At 38.0% G+C, this 24852-nt stretch overlaps 1 protein-coding gene across 6 annotated transcripts in view; it reads left to right on the top strand.

Annotated features, from left to right (window-relative positions):
* CABIN1 (calcineurin binding protein 1) overlaps window positions 1-24852 on the top strand; it is a 116911-nt gene that overhangs the window by 32944 nt on the left and 59115 nt on the right. For 2 of the 6 annotated variants that reach the window (XM_086761305.1, XM_086761306.1), the window contains exons 25-29: window positions 92-243; window positions 844-1059; window positions 11489-11667; window positions 13654-13991; window positions 19252-19365. In XM_086761305.1, the coding sequence (XP_086617431.1) occupies window positions 92-243; window positions 844-1059; window positions 11489-11667; window positions 13654-13991; window positions 19252-19365 (999 nt within the window). Of the gene's footprint in view, window positions 1-91; window positions 244-843; window positions 1060-11484; window positions 11668-13653; window positions 13992-19251; window positions 19366-24852 lie in introns of all 6 variants that reach the window. The other 4 variants (XM_086761307.1, XM_086761309.1, XM_086761308.1 and 1 more) reach the window with 2 other exon arrangements.

Here is a 24852-nt window from a genome sequence, read left to right on the forward strand (position 1 = left end):
CTCCTGCAGTTTCTACAGAGAAGAGACAATTTGTAATAGGTTGCAGAGCTGTGAATTGTCTACTGACCAAATGGACTTTGGTGTTTTCTAGGTGTACTTTCGACTTCATGCTTCTATTTTGAAACTTGTGGGGAAACCAGACTCTGGAGTAGATGCAGAGATACTAGTTAGTTTCATGAAAGAAGCTTCTGAGGGACCGTTTGCCAGGGGTGAGGAGAAGAACACCCCAAAAGTTGCAGAAAAGTGAGTGCTGATTTCCAGGAGTATCCTCTGAAAGCATACTTATAAACTACTGTAATTATAATAGTTTATTACAACTATTAAAATGAACCTGAATGAAATAGAAATCAAACAAAGTGATTAGAATTAATTCTAATATTTGCAGTTTTCAGGTATCACGAGCAGTGAGATTGTATGCCACTCTGAGATCTTCTCAATAATTGGCACAGTGTAGATGGGAAGGGAACAATATAGAACAATTCTGATCTTGTGATCCATTTTGAAGCCACTGTATTTATTAATAAAATAAAATTTTTAAATCAACTGTTAACAAATGCGAAAGCAAAGGGCCTTTATTTTAAAGGGTAAGAAACTTTAGTCCTTATAATTTGTCTCATTAACAGCTACAAAATAAAGAATATTTTACTGTTGACCAGTGACAGGGGAGGAATATAACTTGTACTAAAAACCCATTATTTAGAATTTGTTAGGAAGATGTGATTACCGTATAGGAAATGTCATAAGAACATGTAGTCTCCTTTTGTTCTTTGGATATGTCCCTCATATGTTAATGCTTTTAAACACTTTTTTTTTTTTTTTTCCCCTCTCTCTCATCCCTCCCAGGGAAAAAGCTTGCATGATTGATGAAGACTCACACTCTTCAGCCGGAACAGTGCCGGGCCCTGGGACTTCCCTGCCCTCATCCTCCGGTCCAGGTCTGACATCCCCACCTTACACAGCCACTCCAGTTGACCACGATTACGTCAAATGTAAAAAACCCCGTCAGCAGGCAACGCCGGACGGTACAGTCCCTGTTCTCAATACTGGCAGCACAGGGAGGTGCTCTAATCATGGGGGGTTTGACCAGGAATGATCAAACTGCTCATTTCTAGGAGGGTGATGGGTCTGTGGTAACACGGGCAATATTGAAGCTCATTATCTTTATAAATTCAGTGCTTTAAATAGAATCAATGTACAGTCAGAGCTTTAAATACAAAATTCAAAGTTGTCACCTGCCACCATTGGCACTTGTCACTTAGTCAAAACGGAAATGTCAATAGGAGTATGTAGGTGACTGAATTTTCAGGTTTTTTGGATTTTTTTAAATTATTTTTTCTCCAGAGTTGAATGTCTGTCTGAGCTTAGTAGGAAAGATATGGGTCCAGCCTTTAGAAGTCTGGACACTTCTACAGTGCCTGTGTGAAATGACCAGGTGAAAATTTGAGCTGTGGCTGAAACAAGACAAATTGTTAAAAAGGCAAAACAAAACAGTGTTATCCTTTTTGGAAGGAGGCAGGTGGCAACTATTTTGAATATATTGTGTATCAGCACGAAGTGATTTGCATGACAGTCCAGTAGACTTCATCTTTTAATTTTTCTTTATCGTTTACAATGACTGGTTAGCAGCTCATCTCTATAGAATATGAAGTGATACAATAAATAATTGGCTTATAAATGCTGAAAGCAGGGTGTTATCACAGTGTTGTTGAAGATTTTGCAATATACATATATAGTAGAAATTAAGTTACCGTTTAAGTAAGCTGATATTATTTGGCTAGGAATTTTATTCTGATTCTACTCTTTTGGCCATTTGTTTATCCATCTGGATCTATGAGTGTCACCACTCCAGAAGGAGTGAAATATCTGCAGTGTATAGCTTAGTGCTGGTAGAATGTGGTGGGCCGCACAGAAAAGCTCTGTTTGATACAAATTTATTTCTGGACGGTGGGCTGCTTCCTATTGTCATTTTCTGAGGAATGGTAATTTGTAAATAACCTTGTTGGCACAGTTTTGAAACAAATGTTAGTATGCCTGGAAACTATGGGGTGAATTTATTCCTTTTCCCTGACAAGTAATTGCTGGTGAAACTGACAGAAGATCCTTCGTTTCTTTCAGTAACTTGAATAGAGAAATGTTCATTTTATTCATGCTTACATTTCAATCAAGAGTAATTAATTAGATTATTTTGATATCATATGTAGTGTGTTAGTGTGAACAGGTTATATAGTGATCAGGCTCTTATATTAGTCTTTTCATGTCTTTTGACACAGCAAACACAAAAGAGCACAAATAGTTAAATATTTCCTAAATAATATTCCCTTTGAGCAGCAGTTCTGCCTAAGGCTACATCTGCTTAGGTGCTGAAGACTATTGAAATGTTCCCAGGAGATAACATAACTTAGATAAATATTCCACCATGTGTCATTAGTACATTAATTTGAAGAAAGCTATTATGGGCTGTGGCATGCTAATTGCCTGACGGGAGCAAAGCTGGCTGCTTAGCAAAGCCTGAAGGTGCAAGCTAAGGAACGTCTGCCTCTGCTGGGGCTGACGCAGCAGTCCTGGGGTCTGCGAGCATAGCCTAGCTAGGAGTAAGTTTTGCTGCGGTCAAAGCAATTCAGAATGTCAGCTGCTGAAAGAAGCGGAGTTGGGGTGATCTTTGGGAAGGCTGTGTGTAACCATGACAAGTAGAATTGCAAAATACTGCGTCATTCATAGTGCTTTGTAAGTTGCTGGCACAACTAAACTCTGGATACAGAATGTTGAAGACCCCCAGGAAACTGAAATATTTGCCTTGGGGCTGTTACAGATGGAAGGAGAGCTAACAGGCTGAGCAATGCTCAGAAGTCTTCCACTTTTATATTATTGCACATACTGTGCTTCTCTGCATGCATTTGCATTTTACTTGTATTAAAATATATACTTTTGCAGTAAAATGCTCTTGCCATCTCACACGTAATTGTATCACTGAAGAAAACTGGTGCCTGCATTTTCATTATACTGTTCCTAAAAATAGCAGGAAAATATCCACCATTTGACTACTCTTTAGATTATTTTTTTTACCATTCTGACAGCAAACAAAACTGTCTATATTGTTCTTCACAGAACGAGTAATTTGGCCTAAATTCAGCCTAGATATTTATTCTGTCTGAGGCCTGACAATACTCTTATTTACTCTTACTCTTGTATCGATATTGTTGATCATATGCAACACAAACAAAATAAGAGCATTATACAGAGTTACCTACAAAGTTCTCTTCATGTGTTACCCCAAACAAACATGCTCCATGTGATCGCTGTCATTGCTGACCTGTGAGACCTCTTTTGACCATTTTTCGGTGCTACGCTTCAGGAAAACATGACCTGTGAGGAAAGAGAGAAGGAATTGAAGAGACTAAGGGGAGACACGACAGCAGTGTAACCTAAATAGTGTCAAAGGCTGTTCCAAGAGTTAGAGGCAAAAACCCCAGGATTTCCATGTCCATGGGAGATGGAACAGAAGGTATTTAGATTTAAATTGCATTTTCAATCTGGACATTAGAAAATAGTGTTAGAGTAGTATTAGGAAATACTGTTTAGAAAGAAAAAAGTAAAACACTGTAATATGTTCCTGGGGATAATATAACACTGCAACACATCAGCACTGGAAGTCTTTAAAAAGTGCTGATACAGCCATCTGCCAGGAATTACAGAGATGTGATTTATACTGATGGCAAAAGGAGTGGACTAGATGCCTTCCTTCTGAGCCCTATTTTTTTCTATTAATTTAATGATGTTTGTGGAGACTTTGGATTTTTGTGGGCTTTTTTTTTTTTAACAAGATATCCAACTGTGCCTTCTAGTCTCATTACAAGCAGGAAAGAACTACTGTACAGTCAGATGTCTCTTCTTGAAAATATTGGGACTCTCATCTTCAATCATTCATCTGTAGATAGGTAAAGTTGTCAGGGCAGACTTATTTCAGATCCATTATATTTAAATGTGTCATTATAGTTCTGTAGCTCTCCAGCACATTTTGCTAGTGGAAAAAGACCAGGATATGCAGAAATCACTGTTAAAGTTGAGAGCATTGAAAGGCTTTATACCCAGTGAATACTGGTGATATTAGTTTTAAGTCATATATTTAATGTAAATGGGAGAAAGGAACCAGTAAATACAGTTTGTAGAGGAACTAAACTACTTTTTCCTCGTGGCAGCTGCTAGTATATATCTCTTTCAAGGAGACAGAAGTATTGCTGAGTGGCAGCTGTTATTTGCTGTCTGACTAGCTGCTGTCATGTGTGTAAAACAGGCAGCTTCCTCTCTCTTTTCTTGTCCTTCCATTCAGCAACATCTTTTCCTTCCTTCTGTTAATCTTGTCTTTCCTGTCATCACCCCTGCCTGTTGCTGTTTTATAATCCTCCAAAATGAAACCTTGCATTTGATAGTAGAAGCCTGAGGTTTAAACTCTTTATTTTCCAAGAGCAAAGTAGGAAACAAGAAAAAACAGGAACTCAGCAGGCACCAGGACTGTAGTTAGCTGGGATGTCACCATATTTACACAGCTAAATGGCCGGTGTTTTATACCCAACCAGACATGCTCAGGGTCCTCCTTTATACGAGCTGGATGCGTGTAGTCATTAAAGACCAATCGCAATACAGACTTCAAGCAGTTTAAATTTACCTAGATTTTTCGCTAAGCATTAAAGTTAGTTCAGAAAGCAGTAAAAGTATTAAATTTTTTTAAAACCCCAAATAACAAAAAAAACAAACCTGAATGAGAAATTTATTTCCTAAAAAGTGGACTGGGAGATTGTTGTGAGGTCGTTTTTGCTGTAATATGCCTTTGTTGTGTTGATGTTCAGTTCCATGTTACTGTGGTGGTATGCAGATGATGTATTCAGTACCCATTGCTATTGCAGTGTTAAAATGTCTGACTGTTTTAAGTCTTCATCCATGTCATGTAGTATGTTGTGTGTAGTTAGTTGTAATCGTCTTTTTTTTTTTTGTGTTTGTCTTTGCCTGATTGCTTTTGCAACCAATATTGCCCGTGCTGCCTCTAACCTTTATACAAATCTCTGTTCCCCAGGCATTCTCTTCCTGCTTTTACCTGTCACGGCTTGCTTTTAATAATTGGCAAAACCTGCATGATAAACTCACCAGGAAAGGCTACTTGCTTCATGCTGTGGGAGAAGTCTCACTTCATAGTTTGTTGGTCTGTAATTCTGCACATGTTATGAAGATGCACAGGTTTTGTAAATGGGGGTTCTCAACATCCTGATGAGACAAAGGTGATGTCTGAGAAACTTTTTGCACCAGGTTGTCACTCATGCCAAACTGAGTAAGCTTCTAAGACGGAGTGGATATTTCTGTGCTTGAAAAGAACATCCACATTGCATTTTAGAACATTCAGATCTTACCCTTCAAAATTCTCTCTCTCCAGTAGTTTAAAGTGAAATCTTTCAGTCTGCAGTACATATCCTTTTCTGGCACATGGTATTGGATGTTCATGGGGACTGCATGCTGGACTACATGAACAATGAGTCGGATCCAGTCGATAGCAGTATGCTCCATTTTTACCTTTCCCCAGTTTAACCCCTCTCTGATTAGTAAAAGTGTCATACTGACATTTAGTGTGAGATTATGTAAAAAGGATTTGACTAAATAAATGGAACATTGATGCGATACTCAGTTGCTCTGCACCTGAAGACAGAACAGCAGCAATATACGACTGCGAGTTACCGAAATGCAGTGCAGCCAGGCAAAACATAGACTCTCATCTTTGCCTCATAAGAGAACTTGCTTTAAACATTCAGTGGACTTGCTGTCCTCAAGAAATTAATCTGCTCCCATGGAAATCTCTGCAATTCTTTTGTTTTTAATAATCTGCAAGTGCCTTTTGATACAGAGCTGAATGTTGTCTTCCGTTATGGGTGGAATCTGTTTCAAGAATGAGAAGTGTGTGATACATCATGTTTCTGACTGCAGACCAATAAAGAAAAATGCTGATACATACCAGTAAAGAGAAGAGGGGAGATATGGTGCCAGGCAGGATAAAGGGAGAGAGAGTCTGTATATCCACAGATTCTGAACAACCCACCTTTATTGCATGAGACAAGGTTATTCATAAGCTCTGAACTGTGCAGCAGGATTTTTCTTCACTGTAAATTGAGTTAGCATATGTATATAGCTCTTTAGAAAAGCTTTCTGTGCCACTTGGTTCTGATTTTTTACTGGTAGCTGATTGTTTATCACATTTCAGATACATTCTTGTAATAACTGAGCATACGTTTTCCTTCAGCTATTTAAGACAGAAGAAAGATATTATTCAGAAAAAGTGAATTATACCCTCTTGGCTCTCTGAGCCTGTTACCTACCCCCACATGCAGGTGTTTCAGAGGTCTTCTCCCTCCTCCCTCTGTTTTCCAGGAAGTTTCAAAGGATGGAGGACAGAGACCACAATTACTGAGCTCTGCATAGTAATTAATTGACAAAGGCGGAATAGCTCATTCATACTGGCACCATGAAGTTGTACTTCAGCTCCCCTGAGAATAAATTATGTAAGCTTGTTCTTGGTCAGCATACGTAGCAGTAAGAGCTCTGTCATTAGGATTGTGTGTCTGCTGGTTCAGGTCACTTGAACACATTGCTGCCTCTTCTCGTCCCTCCTGCAGCCCTGTGAGTGGACACACTTTTCGTAACAAGGCTTACAGCATGTGGTCCACAGGGCTTATGGTGCAGATGGGAAAATGCTGGCACAGACTAATGGCTAGTTGTATCAAGCCTTTTCTTCCTGTTGCATTTTTAAATTAAATACTTATTTAGATTCCACAAAGTATAACACAACCTTTTGCTGTTAATTGGTAGGCATGCAGGTGTTGTGCCTGAGTGCTAGTGGAGCAAACTGACAAAGGCTTTCTCAGGTCTGGAGGAATAATGGAACAGGGAAGTGTGGGAGTCAACCCAGTAAACCTATTTCATTCAGGGTAAGATTAATCTTAAAATGCTCTGAAGCATAGAATTAAGTCAAATAGACAGATGTTTTTCTGGTATCCAGGATGTGTTTCAGTAATGACAGCTCCTTAGTTATCCAAGTGACTGGCAGGATCTCGCTGTGATATAATAAAGCTCTTGGCAGTACAGATGAACATACAAGTTTTGGTTTTTTTCCAGTGTCATCTTTCCAATAATAATTAGCATTTTTTTAATAATATCTTGGAAATTTAAGAAGATTCTTCCTTTTGATCTGTTCGCATCTTCTGTCCAGAGCTGCTCTTTTCACCTGTTGACAGAGCAGGTGATAAGTTTGACCTAGAAATCACTAAAATATCACAAGCTGAATACATTATGAGGAATTAGTTTAAAAATATATATAAGTTTTCTCTCGAGTGCCATTTCCTTTATCTTTAGAAATAAACATTAAATACTTAACTTTATATCAAATAGAGATTTCAGTTCATCGAGTTGTTTGACATCTTCCTAAAATTTAGGAATGATGCCACAAAGTAATGAAACAAAATATAATAATATCAAAGAGAGAATGTGGTATCAGCACATATTTTTAATAGGAACTTTGTTGCAGTTGTTTTTGCACAATTTAGTAGACCACCTTCTCTATTCTATTCATTTCCACTACAGATAATAGTTTTGAGATATTAATACTCAGTTGTGTTTTTATCTTAGCTTTTGAAATAATGGGAAACTTTACAGGAAGGGACCTCAAAATAATATTTAGCCCTTGATTTATCATTTGATTATAACTGAGAAATCACTTAAGCTTTTTGGAAAAGCTTGCCTTATTGCCATTGCCAGATGGGGGAACTAAGAAAATACCTTAGGTAAACAAAATGTTAAAACCAGTAATTTTTTAACTCTTAAATTTAAACTGAGTTGCATTAAAATGTCTTTGACTGTAGCAGAAATTATTAAAAAGCAATTATGTTTTCCTTGGATTTGTATCTTTCAGAAGGACAGGTATCAATAGCAGTTGGGGATTTGGAATTCTCATGTCTCACAGACTGCAGTGGTATTTGGCATGTAGGCTGAGTAGCACTAATGGCTGTCTCAACTACAGTCAACTATCAGATGAGGGAAAAGCTTTAGAACACAGTGAATGTAAAACTATATGCTATGTCTCTGTCTAGCGTATGTATATATATAAAGATATATTTGTGAGTTAGGCTAGAAGAGCATCGTACTTTCATGCGTGAAAAATATATAGAATTTCTTTAAAAGCAGAGTTAGGATGTGACTTGGTGCAATTGCTATGAGTTCTGCGTTACAGAGTAGAGCATTTAGGTTTTGACAAGAGGTTTTTTATTATATTAAGGTATATCTTGGATAACCTAACAAATGGTAGCTATTTGTCTACCTGTCCTCAAAAACCTCCAGCAATTCCATAGTTTCTGTATGGCATTTTTTAACTGTATGTAACAATTAAGCTAGAGATGGGGGGGGGGGGGGGGGGGAGACAAAAAAAAAAAGCCATGTTCTTGCTACAATTAAAACCTATTGCCTCTTGCTCTTTACTTAGTGAATATGAAGAGCAATTACTGTATTTTTATTTTGGTTAATTGTATGTATTTGGAAATTCTCCCTCATCTTTCTTAATGTAAATAAGTCCAAATCTCCCAGTGTTTTTCTTATATGCCATCTCATTAATGTCTCATCATTTTTTTTCTCCTCTCCTCTGAATTCATTCTAGTAATTCAGTGTATTTTTTAGAATGTAGGCCCAAAATACAGACACTATAATTAAGCTTTATTTTCATTAGTGCTTGGTAGAGCAGGAAGACTCATTTATTTTTTTCTGTGAAGTTACTGATTATACATTCAAGTGTGATAGTTTGCTGAATTGCTTTTACAGTAGCATGACACTTTGGCCATTTCTGGTTTGAGGAATATGAATATATGTGCTTGCATACACACACACATTTTCTACTACTGATCTTGTTATCTTTTAGGTGCTTATGGACAGATTTATTTATGCTCCAGTAATTCTGTGGAGAATGAAGGCCGGCTGGCTAATAGCTTTCACCTTTTATCCTTTGTAAAGATAGGTACCACACTTTGTTTTCCATTCCCTGGAACTTTACCCATCCTCTGTGACTTCTGAGAAATTAATAGTAATAATTGGTGGCTGCTGCTAGATTCTGAAATATTCCAATGTTTTTCATCAGGCCTTCTTAGTTTGAAACCATCTCTAGTGGATTGAAGAACTATAAAAAATAATAGCAATTTGTCTCAGTAGTAGTCTTCCTCTGTTTTTCAGTGATTAAGGAGCCCAATGATAATATCATTAAGCTTATTTGTTTAATATAGTTAACATATTGAAAGAAAAGGAGAATGGACATACATACCTAGACCTACACTCATTTTAGCAGAAATTTCAAATCAAAATAGCTAGCTAATTGTAGTGAGGTATTGACATTTGTTTCCAATCACGTGTAACTTCCCTGTTACGCATCCATTTGAAATACAACATGCTAAATCACTGTCTGTCTTCGCATGCTGAAAAATTAGTGCAGTTTCCCAGTGATCCAATATCACTTGCGCATATTGCTCGAGCAGTTCTTGATTTACGTTCTAATGCTTCATTTGTCATAACCCACACAACAGAACTGACCTCCAGGCCTATGGTAACATTTGGAAGTTTGCAATTTTTTTTCCTTCCCCAGATGAGTAATTCAGCCTCTCTGCCACAGATGCAGAAACTTCCTTTAAAAAAAAAAAAAAAATCAAAGAAGCTACTGTAAATGTTTTTCGTGATGCCAGCTGGGAGTTCAGTAGTATCCATTTGTACCACAGAAGGTTATTGAAGCTTTATAAATGAGTCATTTAAAGCTTGACTGACCTCTCTTCAAAATCCTTCTCTTCCCATTCTTTATAATTACATTCTTTCTGTACAAAACTTGTCATCATGAACCAACTATATAACTTCCAATTAGGAAGCAAATACTGTTCCCTCATTCTTTTTCAAGATACATTTTTATTAAGATCTGTTCACTGAAAGGGAAGGTTTTCTTTGTGTGGTAGTGAAAAGCCTACAGAGTGCATCACATTTGGTTTAAATTTGTTGGAATCCTATTAAGCAGAACCTGATCTGCAAGCTGAAGGTCTGCAAAGGGATTTGTCTTGATAAAATAAAATCATAGGAGGCCCTTAGCTCTCTCCTGAACAAACACAATTCAGATGGAAGAGAAGAAATTTAATTAAATTATCAGCTCATCTCAAAGCAAGGACTCTTGCTTTTTAACTTTTCTTTCTTGATCTTATCAAGAAAATTAATGAATAAGAATGCAGTGAAACTACCTAGACAATGGATGTAACATGCCTCTTGGTTAAGTTATTCCTCTATCTTAAGCAGAAACTGGAAATTAATCTTTTAGGCTACAGATTTAGAGAGAATTGCCTGTGTTGGAATTTTGTATTGGTCACTGAATTATGTTGCCACAATATTACAGAAAAATGCCAATTTCCCATCGCAGTGGGAATATGCATGCGCCTTTCTGTTGCAGATACTAAGATGCATTTTTTTTAGTCACAGAGGATTGCCTCTGATAACCCTTGATGTAGAAGAACTTGGGTTATATCAGGCAGATTTCAGACACAGGTTTTCAATTGCTTTTTTTGTTTAGAGGTGTGAGTTTTATCCCCCATGAGAAAGTCACGATCCCATACAACTTTTCCTGTGCTGTAACACCAATCAGCAGATTAACAGCTTAGTTATGACTGTAATGTAGCCAGCGTACACTACTCCACTCTGTCAAGACAAAGTCACTTTTTCTGTTCTTCTGTCTACTGCCTTGGAGTCCAAGAGTTTTTCTGTCTATCTTGGACCTAGTTCTTTGATGGATTGTTTGTTTGCCATGTCAGATCACATTTCAGAACATTTGGTGAGCAGCATCTAACACCTGCAGGATAGATGGCATCAGTGATCGCTCCTGTAAGTCCTTGCTCTCTAATAGTAGTGATTTTTCTGCCCTTCACAAGTAATTTTTACCAGGATTGTTGTTCATGGGTTTCTCTTGTCAATTAAGCTTTGCTTGTGTCCAACTCAAAAGTATACTGAGTGCTTTTCAAGGTAAACACCACAGTAAATCTGGGAAATTTTATAGGACCATACTAGCTGAAATATTGCAGCCTAACTGCTTTTGAAAGTTGAGCATCATTGCTTTTGAATCAAATTCCAGGATTATATTCTAGGGAGAAATGTGGCGGGGCAGGGAGCTCTCTATTACATTAGTGTTAAATAACACCTAGTGAAAGAAGACTGAGGTTTTAATTTCTTAGCACAAAGAGGCGAGATGAAAATGATAAGTTGAAGCAGACAACTTAAAAGAAAATAAATACCTGTTAGACAACAGAATTGGTGGTTGTTAAGGATCCTGTATTGCACTTGTAAGAGGTTTGCAGAGTGGCTGCAGTTTTATGTTGCTGTTACCACGATGCAAGTAGCAGCTTGATGAGTATGAAATGGTGCATTCCTTCTTTATCTGTTTTGCAGAGAGGAGTCAGGATAGCACTGCGGCTGTGCTGTCTGACTCCAGTTCCACACAGGATATGTTTAATGAGCCTGCCAGTTCTCAAGACAGCCTGAGGAAGACTTACACAGAGAAGAGGATTTCTGCTACCTGTGCTGATACACTGATGCCCAGCAAAGAGACTTTGGGATCTACAGAGGAAAAGAGTATGCCTGATTTAATAGATAATGTCAGCTAGTGTATTCTCATTGAAATATTTCTTCTGGCATGCAGAAGCACTGAAATATGCTGCACTGCGACTGAGAATTTTAACTAGGTGTTATTGCTGCATGTATGTGTGTAGCTTAAAATTGGAACTGGGCTTTGCTTATGTGGCCGTCATCCCCATTTGTGCTACCTGTTAAACCTTGGAAAGAAAGCAATAATGACGAACTGCTGTGTGTGGTGGCCCTTTGAGTGACTTGCCTTCTTTTAGGTTATTACTTACTCTTTCTTAAATGTTTCAAATCTCTAAATAATTTAAGGAGTAGTTATTTGAAGATAATCTTAAACAAAACACTTTTTGTTTTCCCCAGTTATAGATGCCCTTTGTGTTCTGGCCCAGTAGCAGCCCAGATATTCAGTACATTGAAGAGCACAAGTAGTGGAATTAGATGTTTTATTCCATTGGATACTTTATGTCAGTGGAGAAGTACAATTGCTCTCTACCAAATTTTTCCATATATAATAGTACTAAGTGTTCTGTATTCCACTGGAAAAAAATGTTTCAAAATCCAATAGCTGGAATTTCCCTTTGTCTGATGTTTGTAGAGTTGGAAGTGGCAGTAGATAGAAAGGCTGGACTTCAGTAAGGAAAGACAAACAAGACCAGCGTATTAATTTTGCCCACCATTCCAGGTTGTGGCCCTTTGTGGGATGTTAAGTATTTTTGGCCAGTTCACACTATACTTCAGTCTTTTCCAGTTTCATAGATGCAGAAACCATGGTAGATGGACAGCCCTGATTCACTTCACTGGTCTCATTAGGAACAGCTGCTGACCAGTCAGCTTTTTGTTTGCAGGCTTGGATTAGCTTTGTTTCTTGTTTTTAAGAATATTTTACTTCAGTCTTGCCTAAGCTAGGGAAGTCTGTGGTGATGTTTGCATCAATATGGTGAAATAGATGCCAGTTCCTAGCTCTGTAAAATTGTGCTTACATAATCGCTAAATCCAGTAATCTTTTGGCTGCTAGAGTAAAAACATCGCTCTTTTTCAGGCTTGCAGTGAGTGGCATTATTGTCATCAGCTGTCTGTCAGAAAAACTGTGTTGGATGCATTCCTACATTACTGACATTTATTAGAACAAATGTTGTATTTTTCCATAAAGCTATCTGTAGAATAAAATTATGATGGATACATAGACTGTCCAAGCAAATTCTGAAAAATTTCTGTTCTGGAAAACATGTTTGACTCAAAGTTCAGGCTTATCGGAGAAGAAGTTAAGGAGCAGCTTCGTACTTGAGAATGAAGTATACTTGAGTGTATCTCCAGTGTGCCAGGAGATAAGATCTAATGTAAGAGGCTCTTATCCTAGGAAAGACAAAGACACAGTAAACTTCCATGACTAAAACTCAAAGTTAAGAAAATTAATCTGCATCTAGCATGCATGTTTTCAGCAATAATGACTAGCTAACAGGAAACCTGGAAGTTCCCACTGTCATGGATATTTTCTGAAGTAAGATGGATTTCCTTCAAGAAAAGATGGATTATTTGAAGTATGAGTTATGAAGTTAATAGCAAAAATATTTGGATGGAACTGTAGGTCCTACATTACCTGGAAGGCCAGGTTAGCTGCTGCTAGTCATTCTCTTCAAGCCTGAAGTGTATTCTGGAATTGTGTTCTTCCAGGTAGATTGGTAAGGATAATACATTTCACTTGGCAGGATGGCTTTAATTTTCTGTTCCTTCTTCCTTTCTTTGCAGTAGAATTTTACTGGTTTACACTTCTATTTTGTTGTAGTCCTGCCTAATACCCCACCTTCCCACAGTATATAAAATGCTGCATTGGGTAAGATTTGGTGAGTTCTCACTATTGCTCAGGTTTAATGAAGTAAAGGTTTACTACTTGTTGTATTTAATTTTTTGTCATTTTGTATATTTCATTTGCCATTTTGTAATTTTCATTGTCACTTTTGTCTTCTCTTAATGTTACAGTTGCAGGAAAGTCAGAAGAGCTGCTGGAGAGCTCAGAATCTTACCACCCTGCTGAGCCTACCAGCCAAAAAACTCCGGTGGATCCTCAGCCTGCTTCTGGCAATCCCATCAAAGCTGCAGTCCCCCTGCTCTCACAGTGGGACTGCAAAAAGAAAGCTGAACCTTGTGGAGATGCATCTGAATTTCCTCATGGTCTTCCAGCAGACCTTGAGGAGCAGCGGAAGTTCCTGACAGAGCAGTGTATTGCCTCCTTCTGTTTGTGTCTCAGCCGCTTTCCGCAGCACTACAAGAGCCTCTACAGATTGGCGTATCTGTACACTTACAGCAAAACACACAAGGTGAGCAGACCGCTGGTATAATAGCTGACTGGCTGTGTTTATTGCCCAGTAAACAAACTGTATTGTCATTTGTACTAATTCAGAAGAGCCGGTATTAAAATACAGCAGAGAAGGTTGTTTAATGCAGTTTGGATTGGAACTGTGCTTTGGGAAGTCTTCAGCTCCTAGATTGTTTGATTGACATGTGCGAGGCCAGTTGAGTTGCAAATTTTATTTTTCCAGTAGTGGACTAAGTAATTCTTTGTCGTTCAGCAGAGAATTACCTTTTAGATATATCACATAGATAAAGATGTTCTCGTAAAAATGACAACAATTATTTATTTTACTGAATAAATGGACTGGTAAGTGACTCGGAAGCAGAAATTCATCAGTACTGGTACTGGTATGAACACGTCACGTGACAGACTATGTTGGGTCTTTGTAGAATGAAAGATTTCCTGCTGTCAGAGCATAGAGGTCATCTTGAGTGAGACAAAAATTATTTGCTGTTTAGAAATCACTGAGTGAAAGTCAATCAGAGATCCTGCTGCTCGCAAGCCAGTGGTTTTGGATTAAACAGGCATAACAATGTCCAGGTGACTGTAACAGTAGCAGCTCCTGTTTGCAGGGAGGGTAAGATAATGCTTCCTCCAGCATCACCCTTGCAGGTTCTTCATAGTAAAATTAATTTCAAAAGTCTTCTGCTATGAATTATCATTGTTTTAGCTTTAAAATTATGTCATTCTTTATTTTACTTCAGCATACTTCTGGTGTCATAATCCTTTGTCTTTCTGAAGTATCAGTTAGTAAAATGTGTATGAAGAGTAGGCTGAAATTGTCAGAGTTATTTCACTAAGTGTCATAATCAAGGTTTGAACTCGCAGATTTTGTATTTGGAAGTCATGTTATGTCGTATGCTGCACTGCATGGCTTCATGAATTCTCTTCCCCACCAGAACTGAAGCTTGTATGAATAATAGGGAAGGGGAGGTAATGGAAACAAATCATCCCGCTTGCCTCACAGGAGCAAACATATTAACAGCACTGCTGTGAATTGAGCAGTAGCGTGTCGTAGCAATCTACTGAAAGATGATGAATATTCCATTTGGCTGTTCAGTGATTATCCAGAAAATCATTACCATTTTTTTAAAGATAGCTTGTTTTGAAAACATTCTTATGCTGTTTGTATGTGACAGTTGTTAATTTTTCCATGGAGCTAACCATTAATAGGAGCCATAGATTCCTGCAATCTGTCATTACTGTTGCTGACAAATGATTTTTTATCAACATTAAACAAAAAAGGCTGCCTGTTTTCAATTTGTTTGTTCAAATAGCATGTCCTTGCCTGAGGAACTACTTGCAAAATATTTTCTTCTGTTTTTTTTTTCTTGATGAAGTCTTCTCTTTTGTTTTTTTTTTTTTTTATCTCTCTCTATATAAGTATGAACTTAGTGATTTGTAATGTTTTTCTCATGAAATGCACATTGTTGTCTAAGTCTGTTCTCTCTTGGAACTCAGAAAAATTGAATCCTGCCTGGTAGAGGCTAGTAGTTACCAGGTTGGCTTCAATTAACATTGTTGGATTTTACTGTCCTTTTTATTACTTCTCTGTGTAACAAACAACTACTCAACACTGCAAAAAAAATCTTCCTACTGAGATATGTATACTACATACTTCCATGAGGTTGTAATTTTCTTTCTTTGATGACTCATTCAGGTAGAATGCTTTTGTAGAGCAGCGTCAGATGTCTGTGTTTTAATGGTACACTAATAATTCTTTAGCAGGAGTTATACTCCTGAGCAAACTTAAAACACAAAATGCATCTATGCTGGAGTTAAGAAGTATGCTGATGATAAGTCTGATTTTAAAAATGAGATAAATTACTTCAGGTTGAGTTGCTGTGGGAACAGAGTAAAATTACCAATAATTTACCTGGTAAATACTGGTAAATTTTAGAAAGCTGAAATTAATTTTTAAATGCATATAACCATCTTGGAAAAGTCAGCATTTATGTATCAGTGCCAGAAATTTGTATGAAGAATTTCAGCTGATGGCCAAAATTCATGGTTGGCTGGGAAAGGAGAGGATTGGCAGATCTCCATAGTGCATAGAAAAACAAGTTTTCCATGCAATCTGTTTTCTCCCATTTTACAGTATTACCGCTTTTGCTGTTGCGAGATTAGTAAAAATAGTTGTTGAGTGCTTTTCTTAACATCCTTTTCAAAATCTATTCAACATTTTGTTTGGCTACATATTCTGGTTTTTTGTTTGTGGTTTTGTTTTTTTTTTCCCCCTGCAAAATCCTGCTTAATATTTGGAGCCTATTTCTCTTTGTTTTATTCTGTTATCAAAGCAAATTTATACATAGCTGATTTTTGTTGGAATAAGCCTGTGGGAAAGTAAGGCTGAATTTTCAGAAATCATTTCATTGCCAGTTTGGGCAGTAGTTTTAGTTTCCCATTGACCTTGTCTCTGTCTTGAAGAAAAGTCTTCATCCTTTGTGATTTTTACCTCCAAAAAGGGTGTTGGTGTGGTTTGGAAGGAGATGATAGGGCTTGGCAAGATGCTGTTCATCAGTATAACTGAAAAGTTTTGTGAAAAGCATTTGCCTTATGGTCCTTATGGATCAGTATGTAGAACTGGTCTGATACTCTGCAGCCAGCAGATTGTCAGGAAATAAATAGATTTACATATGTGCTTTTTTTTATCTAAAAATAAGAACTACTCTATAAATCCCAGAAGATTCTGCTCACAGATATTGTTTGCATGACTTAGGTTTTTTAAGCTTGTATCTTCTATTATGTCCGTTATTAACAGAGCCCTAAATGGGGAAATTCATGCCTGGTATAACATAATGTCAGTAGCATGACAATTTAGTCAAACTAGGCGTAATACATGCATGTAAAAGTTACAATATTATATATGTGTAGGTTTGATATATACTTAGAGACAGGCATAATCTGTAAGCATAATAGATGTAAGCATTTCAAGTAGCAGCAGTTTGGCAATAACAGTTCATTCAGAGGGCCACCTTTCAAGGTCAGTAGTCTTTATTTTGGTTTCATTTCTTGCAGTAGCACTAGGGGTTTTTTGAGACAAAGCCTCCTAACGGACTATAAAAGAAAACAGAGGGAAGGATTAAGGTGTAGTAGGATGTTTTGTACACCTCTCAGCAGCACTGCACGGAGTTGCCAAGTTAGGTAGAGGTGGCTTCTGACACCAGTGCGTTAAGGGGTATCCAGCTCGGGTGACTCAGATTTCCACTTGGTTGACCATGAGAGATTTTCCTTTTCCACTTTAACAATGCTGGTAAACTTTTTTGAAAGTTATTGTACCCTGTCAGTCATCTTGTCTTTGAATCTTGGGGTGATGAAGATGTGGGAGGCAACAGCTGAACTGGAAAGAGTACTTCATAATTACCCTGAGTCACACAGCTAAATCCAGCATTTCAGACTGGCAAGCAGTGTGCCAAGAAGAATAAATCCTTTTTGCTATGTCCTGGATCCCTTTACCCACTCCTAATAACTTCATCAGCTAAAAACGAAGCCAGAGCAGACTCTGTGAAATCTAATGAGTTGAGACCTGCTCAGGCATATTTACTGGGAATAACTGGTTGTGCTGATTTAAGGAGAAGGGTAGTGGAAAATCTGTAACTACGTATTTTATTCCTATTAGTTTTGATTGTGTGAAGTTACCGTGTAATTGCCCCATTTGTCTGAATGATCTTTTTTCCTCCTAGCTAGGTTACTGTCATCGTCTTGTTCAATAAAACCTATGAATTATACGTACAAATACAGCCTGTGGATGGTCAGTATAAAGTGCGCAGTAGATCACCAGAGCACGACACCACACTTAATGGTCTCTTAACGTTTTCATCATAAAACTTAGATTCAGGAATACATCCATAGCTAAAATTTGTTTAGTGTGGGATCTTATAGTTAAGCTTTGTGGTGGTGGCTTTCTTAAGGGTTTTGTTTTCCTTTAATTTTTATCCGATAGTTTGAACCGTAAGATTCAGATTGCCACACATTAGGCAATTTTTTACTACATTTTCACACTTGGAGTTTACTTATGTTTCTGATTACTATGATTGGCATAAAATAAAGCATTTATGTGCCTGGATCTTGGGGGTTATAATAAGCTTATTTTTACTGGATTCTGATTTTATTGAAAACAAGATGACTTTCATGGAAGACCAGATTTTTGTAGGGGTTTTTTTTTGTGCTGTATTTTCTTCTGTATGTATTTCAAAGTATTTTGCAGGCTTAGGTTAATAGGATTACAGAAATATGTATTACAAAAGAAGTACTGTACGAAAAAGTTGGTGTACAGTTAAGGTTACATACTTTGCTTTCTTCAGCCTTAGTTAAATTTGACACTTAGTGATAATAATTAAATTTACTGGTTCCCCTGACGAGCCAGAAAGTACCTTGTGATATTTATGAGAAAAGTATTTGTCCCATACCAAAAGAAAGCTATCCAAATCCTCTCGGCTGTTGTACACTGTAATGATGAAGGTCCTGTATAAATATCTATACGAGCTCTCTGAATGAAGTACTTGTGACATCCATAAATATCTGGTTAGTATTTCCAATGTTCAGCTCTCTTGCACATGAATCTGTAATCAGCATTTTGCTAGAGGAGATGCTCCAGTTCTGGTAAGACATTGGAGATGTCTGCATGATTACTGTCATTAGGACAAAAGCACTTCTATTGAGCAGGGCTTTTACTGTTTCACCGAAGTCTTGTAAAGAAAATAACCTGCAAAACAGCTCCCCCACCCTAAAAAAAAAAAAAAAAAAAAGATATTATGCCTGAATATACTTCTTAGATGGGCATGATTTAATCAAGTTTATGATTCACAATAGCATATATCCAGCCCACAGAAAACAAATCAGAATTCAACATGGTAATTTGTCTCTATGGACCAAGTATTTTCCTCTTTTGTTTATCTGCTCTGCAGCAAAGTTTTCTGTAAAAAAGCCAGTCTGATGGCCTGGCTACATTCTAATACAGAACGAAAAAATGAAGTAAAGCAAAACCTCTGTCAGTGAGACCTTACAATTAATAATTGTCCCATCTGTTAGTGGGGTTTTGCCTGGAGCCAACAGCTGTTCCTGGTTCTCAACTGCACAGGAGATGCTCATGCATTGAACTCTTAGAGGGGTAGCGCTTTTGTGAATTTTTGCTTGTTGTCTATCATTTAGTCTCCTACTGATATTTTCCTGTTAACTCATTGAGTGCTATTAATCAAATTTGACCTGTTCCACTTTGTCCACAGAACCTGCAGTGGGCCCGTGATGTGTTGCTGGGCAGCGGAGTTCCCTGGCAGCAGCTGAAGCACATGCCTGCACAGGGCCTCTTCTGTGAGAGGAACAAGACCAATTTCTTCAACGTAAGTTTATACGGCTGATAAACACACCCATACTTTCTCAGCCATCATCTTCACAGCTGTTTCTCCTTTAAAAGATTTGCGAATGGACGGTAATGTGAAATTCAGCAAAGGTGCATTAAATAAGCCAGACCAGTGGCTACAGGAAAGGCAGAATTGTATTATAGCACTCTTTGCTGGGATTTTCCTCTCTTGAAGGGAACCACATTGCAGGAATTATTTCTGATAAGGTTGAAAACATGGGGAGAGAAGCACCAACATTTCTCAGTTTGCAAAAAGAGCTTCTATGCCATTACATCTTTCTGGATAGAAATTTTGAGTAAAAAATACTGTCAGCCTGATAGGGTATAGACCAAACAATTGTGACCTGAGTGATTACTGCATGGCTTTGTTCTGGTTATTTCCGTGCAATATCAGCCTGCTTTCTGTACAAGAATCCTGCGGTGTGATTAACTCTGCAAGCTGGTGAATACTTTGGCTCAGATCCAGCTAACGCAAGTATTCTCATAGAAGGTAATGAAATTATTGAACATGCTTCAAGTCAAGTGTGAACTTTGCGTGATCAAGGTTGACTCGTTCATCATTGCAGGGTTAAGTGTCAAGAGTATCCTGAGTTTTCACGTATGAGGAAGATGAGCAGTAGGGAACTGAGCAGTGTGTGTGAGGGAGTGCTTCTACTTGAAAATGTGAATCACCGCATTAAGAAAGATCAGCGGTTAACCTAAATCATGTCTAGTTTTTGAATGCTAATGTTAGATAATTTAATTTAAAGATAGATTCCATTGTATCCCTAGGTGGATGTTTCCAACATTATTTCAAAAAACATTCCTTATTCCGCATATTGATCTCTGAAGCATGAAAAATGCTAGTATATATATTAGGCAGCTGTATAATAATTCTATTTTGTAAATCAACAAAAACCTAATTACCACAATTTAGTAGTCTTAATTTTCTTTACTAAGAAATTAAATACACTTTGAAATAAGATATAACCTTCAACAAAAGATATATGCTAGCCCAGTGCAATGTGTCGGCAGTACAGTTGGAAAAGAGTGAAGATGGGTGAAAATTATGTTCTCCGCTTGACTTTGGGTCTGTCAACAGATAAAGACAATGTCAGTCTAGAGTCTGCCACGTAGACCACTGCCTCTAGGCTTGAGAAATTTTGGTCTGGGAACTCAACTCCAGGGTGTCTCAGCTATGGTAGTAGTATGACTAGCACACGGAGCGCCTCAGACAGCAAAAGAACTTGCTGAGGCCCTTGTGAATCAGTGCTGACATCCTGACTTATTCCTGCGCACATGTGGGTTAGTCTTGCTGTTAACAGGTACGGTGTACATCATGAGTTTAGCATTATAAAATATTTTGGTGGTCTCATTTTTCTACCCAGCTATATTTTCAAAATCCTCTTCAAGTAATGCTCTGTGTGGAACATGTGGCAGTAATCCAGTACAGATAACACAGACATAGCACAATGAGAAAATCCAGATCTGAGAGAGAAATGGCTACAAGTGCCCATGAAAAAAAGCTGTTAGTGTCATCTGACATTCCAGAACTGGACAAACCTAAACCTCTGATCAACTTGGAAAAAAAATCTTTCAACACTGTGTTGACCTTGTCTGGGTTAAACCTCAACTAGTTTGTTCTTCTGCAAAGCTCCTAGCCAGGCAGTGGGTAAGCAAACGTACTGCACCATCTGGGTCAGCGCTCAGAATACAGATTTGTGTGTCATCCATTGCATGCAGATGGTGCTACAGCCCGCTGTCCCAGCTAGCGTCTTCCCATACAGTGGCGGGTGATAAAACAGAAATTATAGAGCTCTACAAAAGTAGGTAGTCGCATCTAATCTTAGAAATTAAATGGCAAGCCTTAAGATTTTCTAAGTTTATTAATGTCCTCCAGGGTGATTTTCAACAGAAACACTTTGCCTAATATTTTTATTTACTTCCATGAGATGCATTTGGCTTTATTTTTGAGAACTCTTTGGCCTTCATGATGCAAAAGAGTTAAATGAATGTCTAAGTGGCTTTCTGTAGATACTTTACTATTGAAATAACCTTTTTCTTCTGCAGCAAGTAGCATTAGTGTTTTTAATCTCTTGTACTGAAGATTCAGGGTTGTTGAAATTATAGCTGACTCAATTTTACAAGTACAAACAACAGTGTGCAGGAGAGAAAGCTAGCAGCTCAGAGACAAGTGGGGACTGTGCCAGCCTGCTCCTCCCAGGCATTTTATAAATCATGCATACTCCTAGTAGAATTATTTATGAAATGTTTATGACAGCACTGTATGAAAGGAAATAAACCTGGGTAAAGCTGTCTCCTGTTAAATTTTACTGCAGAACTGCTGGTCTGAATCTGTGTGTCACGGTCTTATGTCTAATTTGTTAGCTGTCAGTCAGCTGTGACTGAAATTTCTTCAAATTAATTTTTTACTGTCTTCAGAATGAGAAAAAAAGGCATTTTCACTTAGCCCTTATTTCTTCTCGTTTGACATATTAGAATAATGTCAGGATGCACAGAATTCCCTTTTTCAGTTCTAGGGGAAAAAAATGCTTACTGCATTATTGTACCTATTTGTTTTTCAAATAGAAAAAAAAATGGCCCTTGATTTTCTAGGACCAGAGGGTTTTGCGTGTTCACAGCCCTGCTGGTGACAGCAGTCCCTGTATGAAAGATTATTGCAGTTGGACTTAGAGGAGTTTTAGCTGTGTTCCTATAAATGAATACCATGTCTTTTTTTCTTTGGCCAGTTACACATTTCTCTGTCACCTGCATGTACAGGTGCACTCTTGCTTTTCTTCTCTTCTTTATCTCTGTGTGTCTGTGTAAATATATAGAGAGACTTTTTTTTTTTAAAAAAAAAAAGAGGGCTCCACGATGGTTTCTATAGTAACTAAATTAGAAATTAATTCACTAGGAGAAAAAAAAAATCCCCAAACATTGCTTTATATAGTAGAACACATTTTATATATTCAGATTTCATGCCACTATTAATAAAACAAAGTTAAACTTTGTGCACAGATGATGGGTATTCATCAGTCTGTGGGTGGGTGGTGATTGTGGAAGAAGCGTTTTGATGGCTGAGCTCAGTGTACCAGTAACTTCTCCATATGGTTTAATATACAGTATTTGTATTCTCCTGGCACATCTTCTCTGGTGATAATAATCTCTTGTAATAAAGATGCTGATGTCCATCTTTGGTAACTGTTCCCTACATATGAAAGCTGTGCATGTACACAATATACTGTAACGCAGACATTCATGTGCATGAAGTCTTGCTGCAAGCTGTTAAGGATAATTGTTCTATTTTTAACTCCAGAAGAAATGCAGTATGTTTATTCTCTGCTGTATCCCTGAAGTTCTTCATTCTGTGGTCTGAGTAAGCAAGGTCAAATTAAGGTAGCAGCATCCACTGGGAGCCAGAAGCTGAGACACGGCAGTGATTTCACTTTGATTTGCCATTGTTCATACCAGGTGTGACTTGGGCACTGACAGGACACCTCTGCTGCACAGAACTGCAAGTTCTAGACACTGAGTAGTTGAAGAACAAAGTCTACGTTTGGTGCTGCAAGTAGTTCTTCTTATAGTATGGTGGTAACCAGTGGGCGCTTCTCCATTACTCTCCCTGTGTAGCAGGTCCTTTCCCTAGTTGTGTTTCAGGTTGAGAGTCACGTCTCAATGTCCTACCAGAGGAAAGCTGATTCTGAAAAGGAGAGCAAGGTGCAAGGGCTGGCTCAGTTTTGGAATGAATTTGAGATGTAGGAAAGAAGGCTGTTATCAAGTGCCTAATAGAGGGGACTACCAAGGGGGAAAAAAGGCAGCATGCCTCAGCTTTCCCGGAAGCCGGGCAGTTATATCAAGGAGGTTTCATTATATGCCTCAATTATTTTTATACCTTCCCTTAGACATACATTACTGGTCACTGTCAGAAAAATTGAGTGAGTAAATGGGATTTTCTTTTGATGTGATACAGCTGCCTTTTGTTTCTCTCCCAGCTCCTGAAGTGTAACCTCAGCGTTAATGATTCCCACGACTTGAATTAAAATGAAACATTCATTATAGAATTTAATGTCTCTGTTAGAGATAACTGGCTATGTATCATCTAAGGGAAGAGGGAAATCCATTGGAGTGATCTGAACCTATTCTAGACATTTGTTCTGCCCCCTCTGAGGCTGCTACTAATGCTGACCTGAAGAACCAAATACCACGCAGGGCCACGGGCAGCTCTTTGATGCTGATTGTGGCAACTTGACTGAAGCCTCAGTTTCACTGTTTCTCTGCCGTGTACTGGAAAAGCCTGAAACTGGAGGCAACAGCAGACCAAAATCACTTTCCTAGAACTTTTACTGCTCTGCTTTCCTTCCTGTCCTTGCCTGGTGATAGATCTGGGTTACTCTCCTCCTGCTCATAGTTGGGTGTGTGTCTCTTCAGTTGGCAAGTGTGCTTCCAGCTCCTAGACATCTGCTATGTGGAACATGAATCTTCTGACAAAAATAGTGCCATTCGTATCAGACTGGGGGAAAAGGGAAAGAACTTGAAGAAACTTACTGTGCACCCATGTTGAGTTGAGATTGTGTCTCAGTGTGGTGAGAGTTTGAGTTTAATCATGTATGGAGGCTCTAAGAGAATTAATGGTTATGTTTTAGCTTAATCATGTGATTGGTTGCAACTTTTTGAAAAAAGGTTGATCTTTTCAGTGCTTACAACACTTTATGTGAAAATTAGTATGAGAGGATGCCAACTCAAATATTAAAAAAAAAAAAAATCACAAGTAACACCCCAGAAATCACAAGGGTTTAGTTATTCCGTTTTTCCCTTCTTGCTTATGACTGTTTTGGATGCCATTCTTATGCAACCACTACGGAAGAGAAACCATAAAGGAATCATTTTTAAAAACCCCTTAACTAGTTAACTAGTTAATGGTTGACACAAGTTATGAGACTTAGTACCATTTAATAGGTGGTATACAAAATAGTGTCTAGAAAAGGTGACCTGCAGCATTAACACCGACCTTCTGGGTAGTTACAGAAAACAAGGTGCTGTTAGGAGGCACTGCGCCTCAGGGAACCTTTGCTGCAGAGGTGCCTGAGTGAGCTGTACGGGTCATCCAGTACCTCTCCTTCAGGAGAGATAACTGAGACTTTGCTGGTTTGCGTTGGGGATAAGTTTGAGCTAATGTGCTGCCTGCCTGGCTTGCTTCCTCAGTAATTTTAACAAGTGTTTAATTGCTTTTCCTACCTTCCTGAATGATGTCGTTATAAAGTTATTGTTCTTAATCTCTGTGAGGAAACAATTTCTGGTGTAGTGAAGAGAGATACTTGTGTGGAAAGCTGCTGAGGAATAAATAAAAAATCCTCCTTCTGAGCCAAGTGATTGCATTATCCTATTCCTTAATTTATAAACGCAGTCAGATGTATAAATGGCAGTTATTTTATGGTTACAGTATAAGCTAACGTTTGGAAGATTGAAAAGTGAAACCAAATCAGTG

The sequence above is a fragment of the Chlamydotis macqueenii genome, chromosome 17 (assembly GCF_036417535.1).
Source record: "Chlamydotis macqueenii isolate bChlMac1 chromosome 17, bChlMac1.mat, whole genome shotgun sequence".
NCBI lineage: Eukaryota > Metazoa > Chordata > Aves > Otidiformes > Otididae > Chlamydotis > Chlamydotis macqueenii.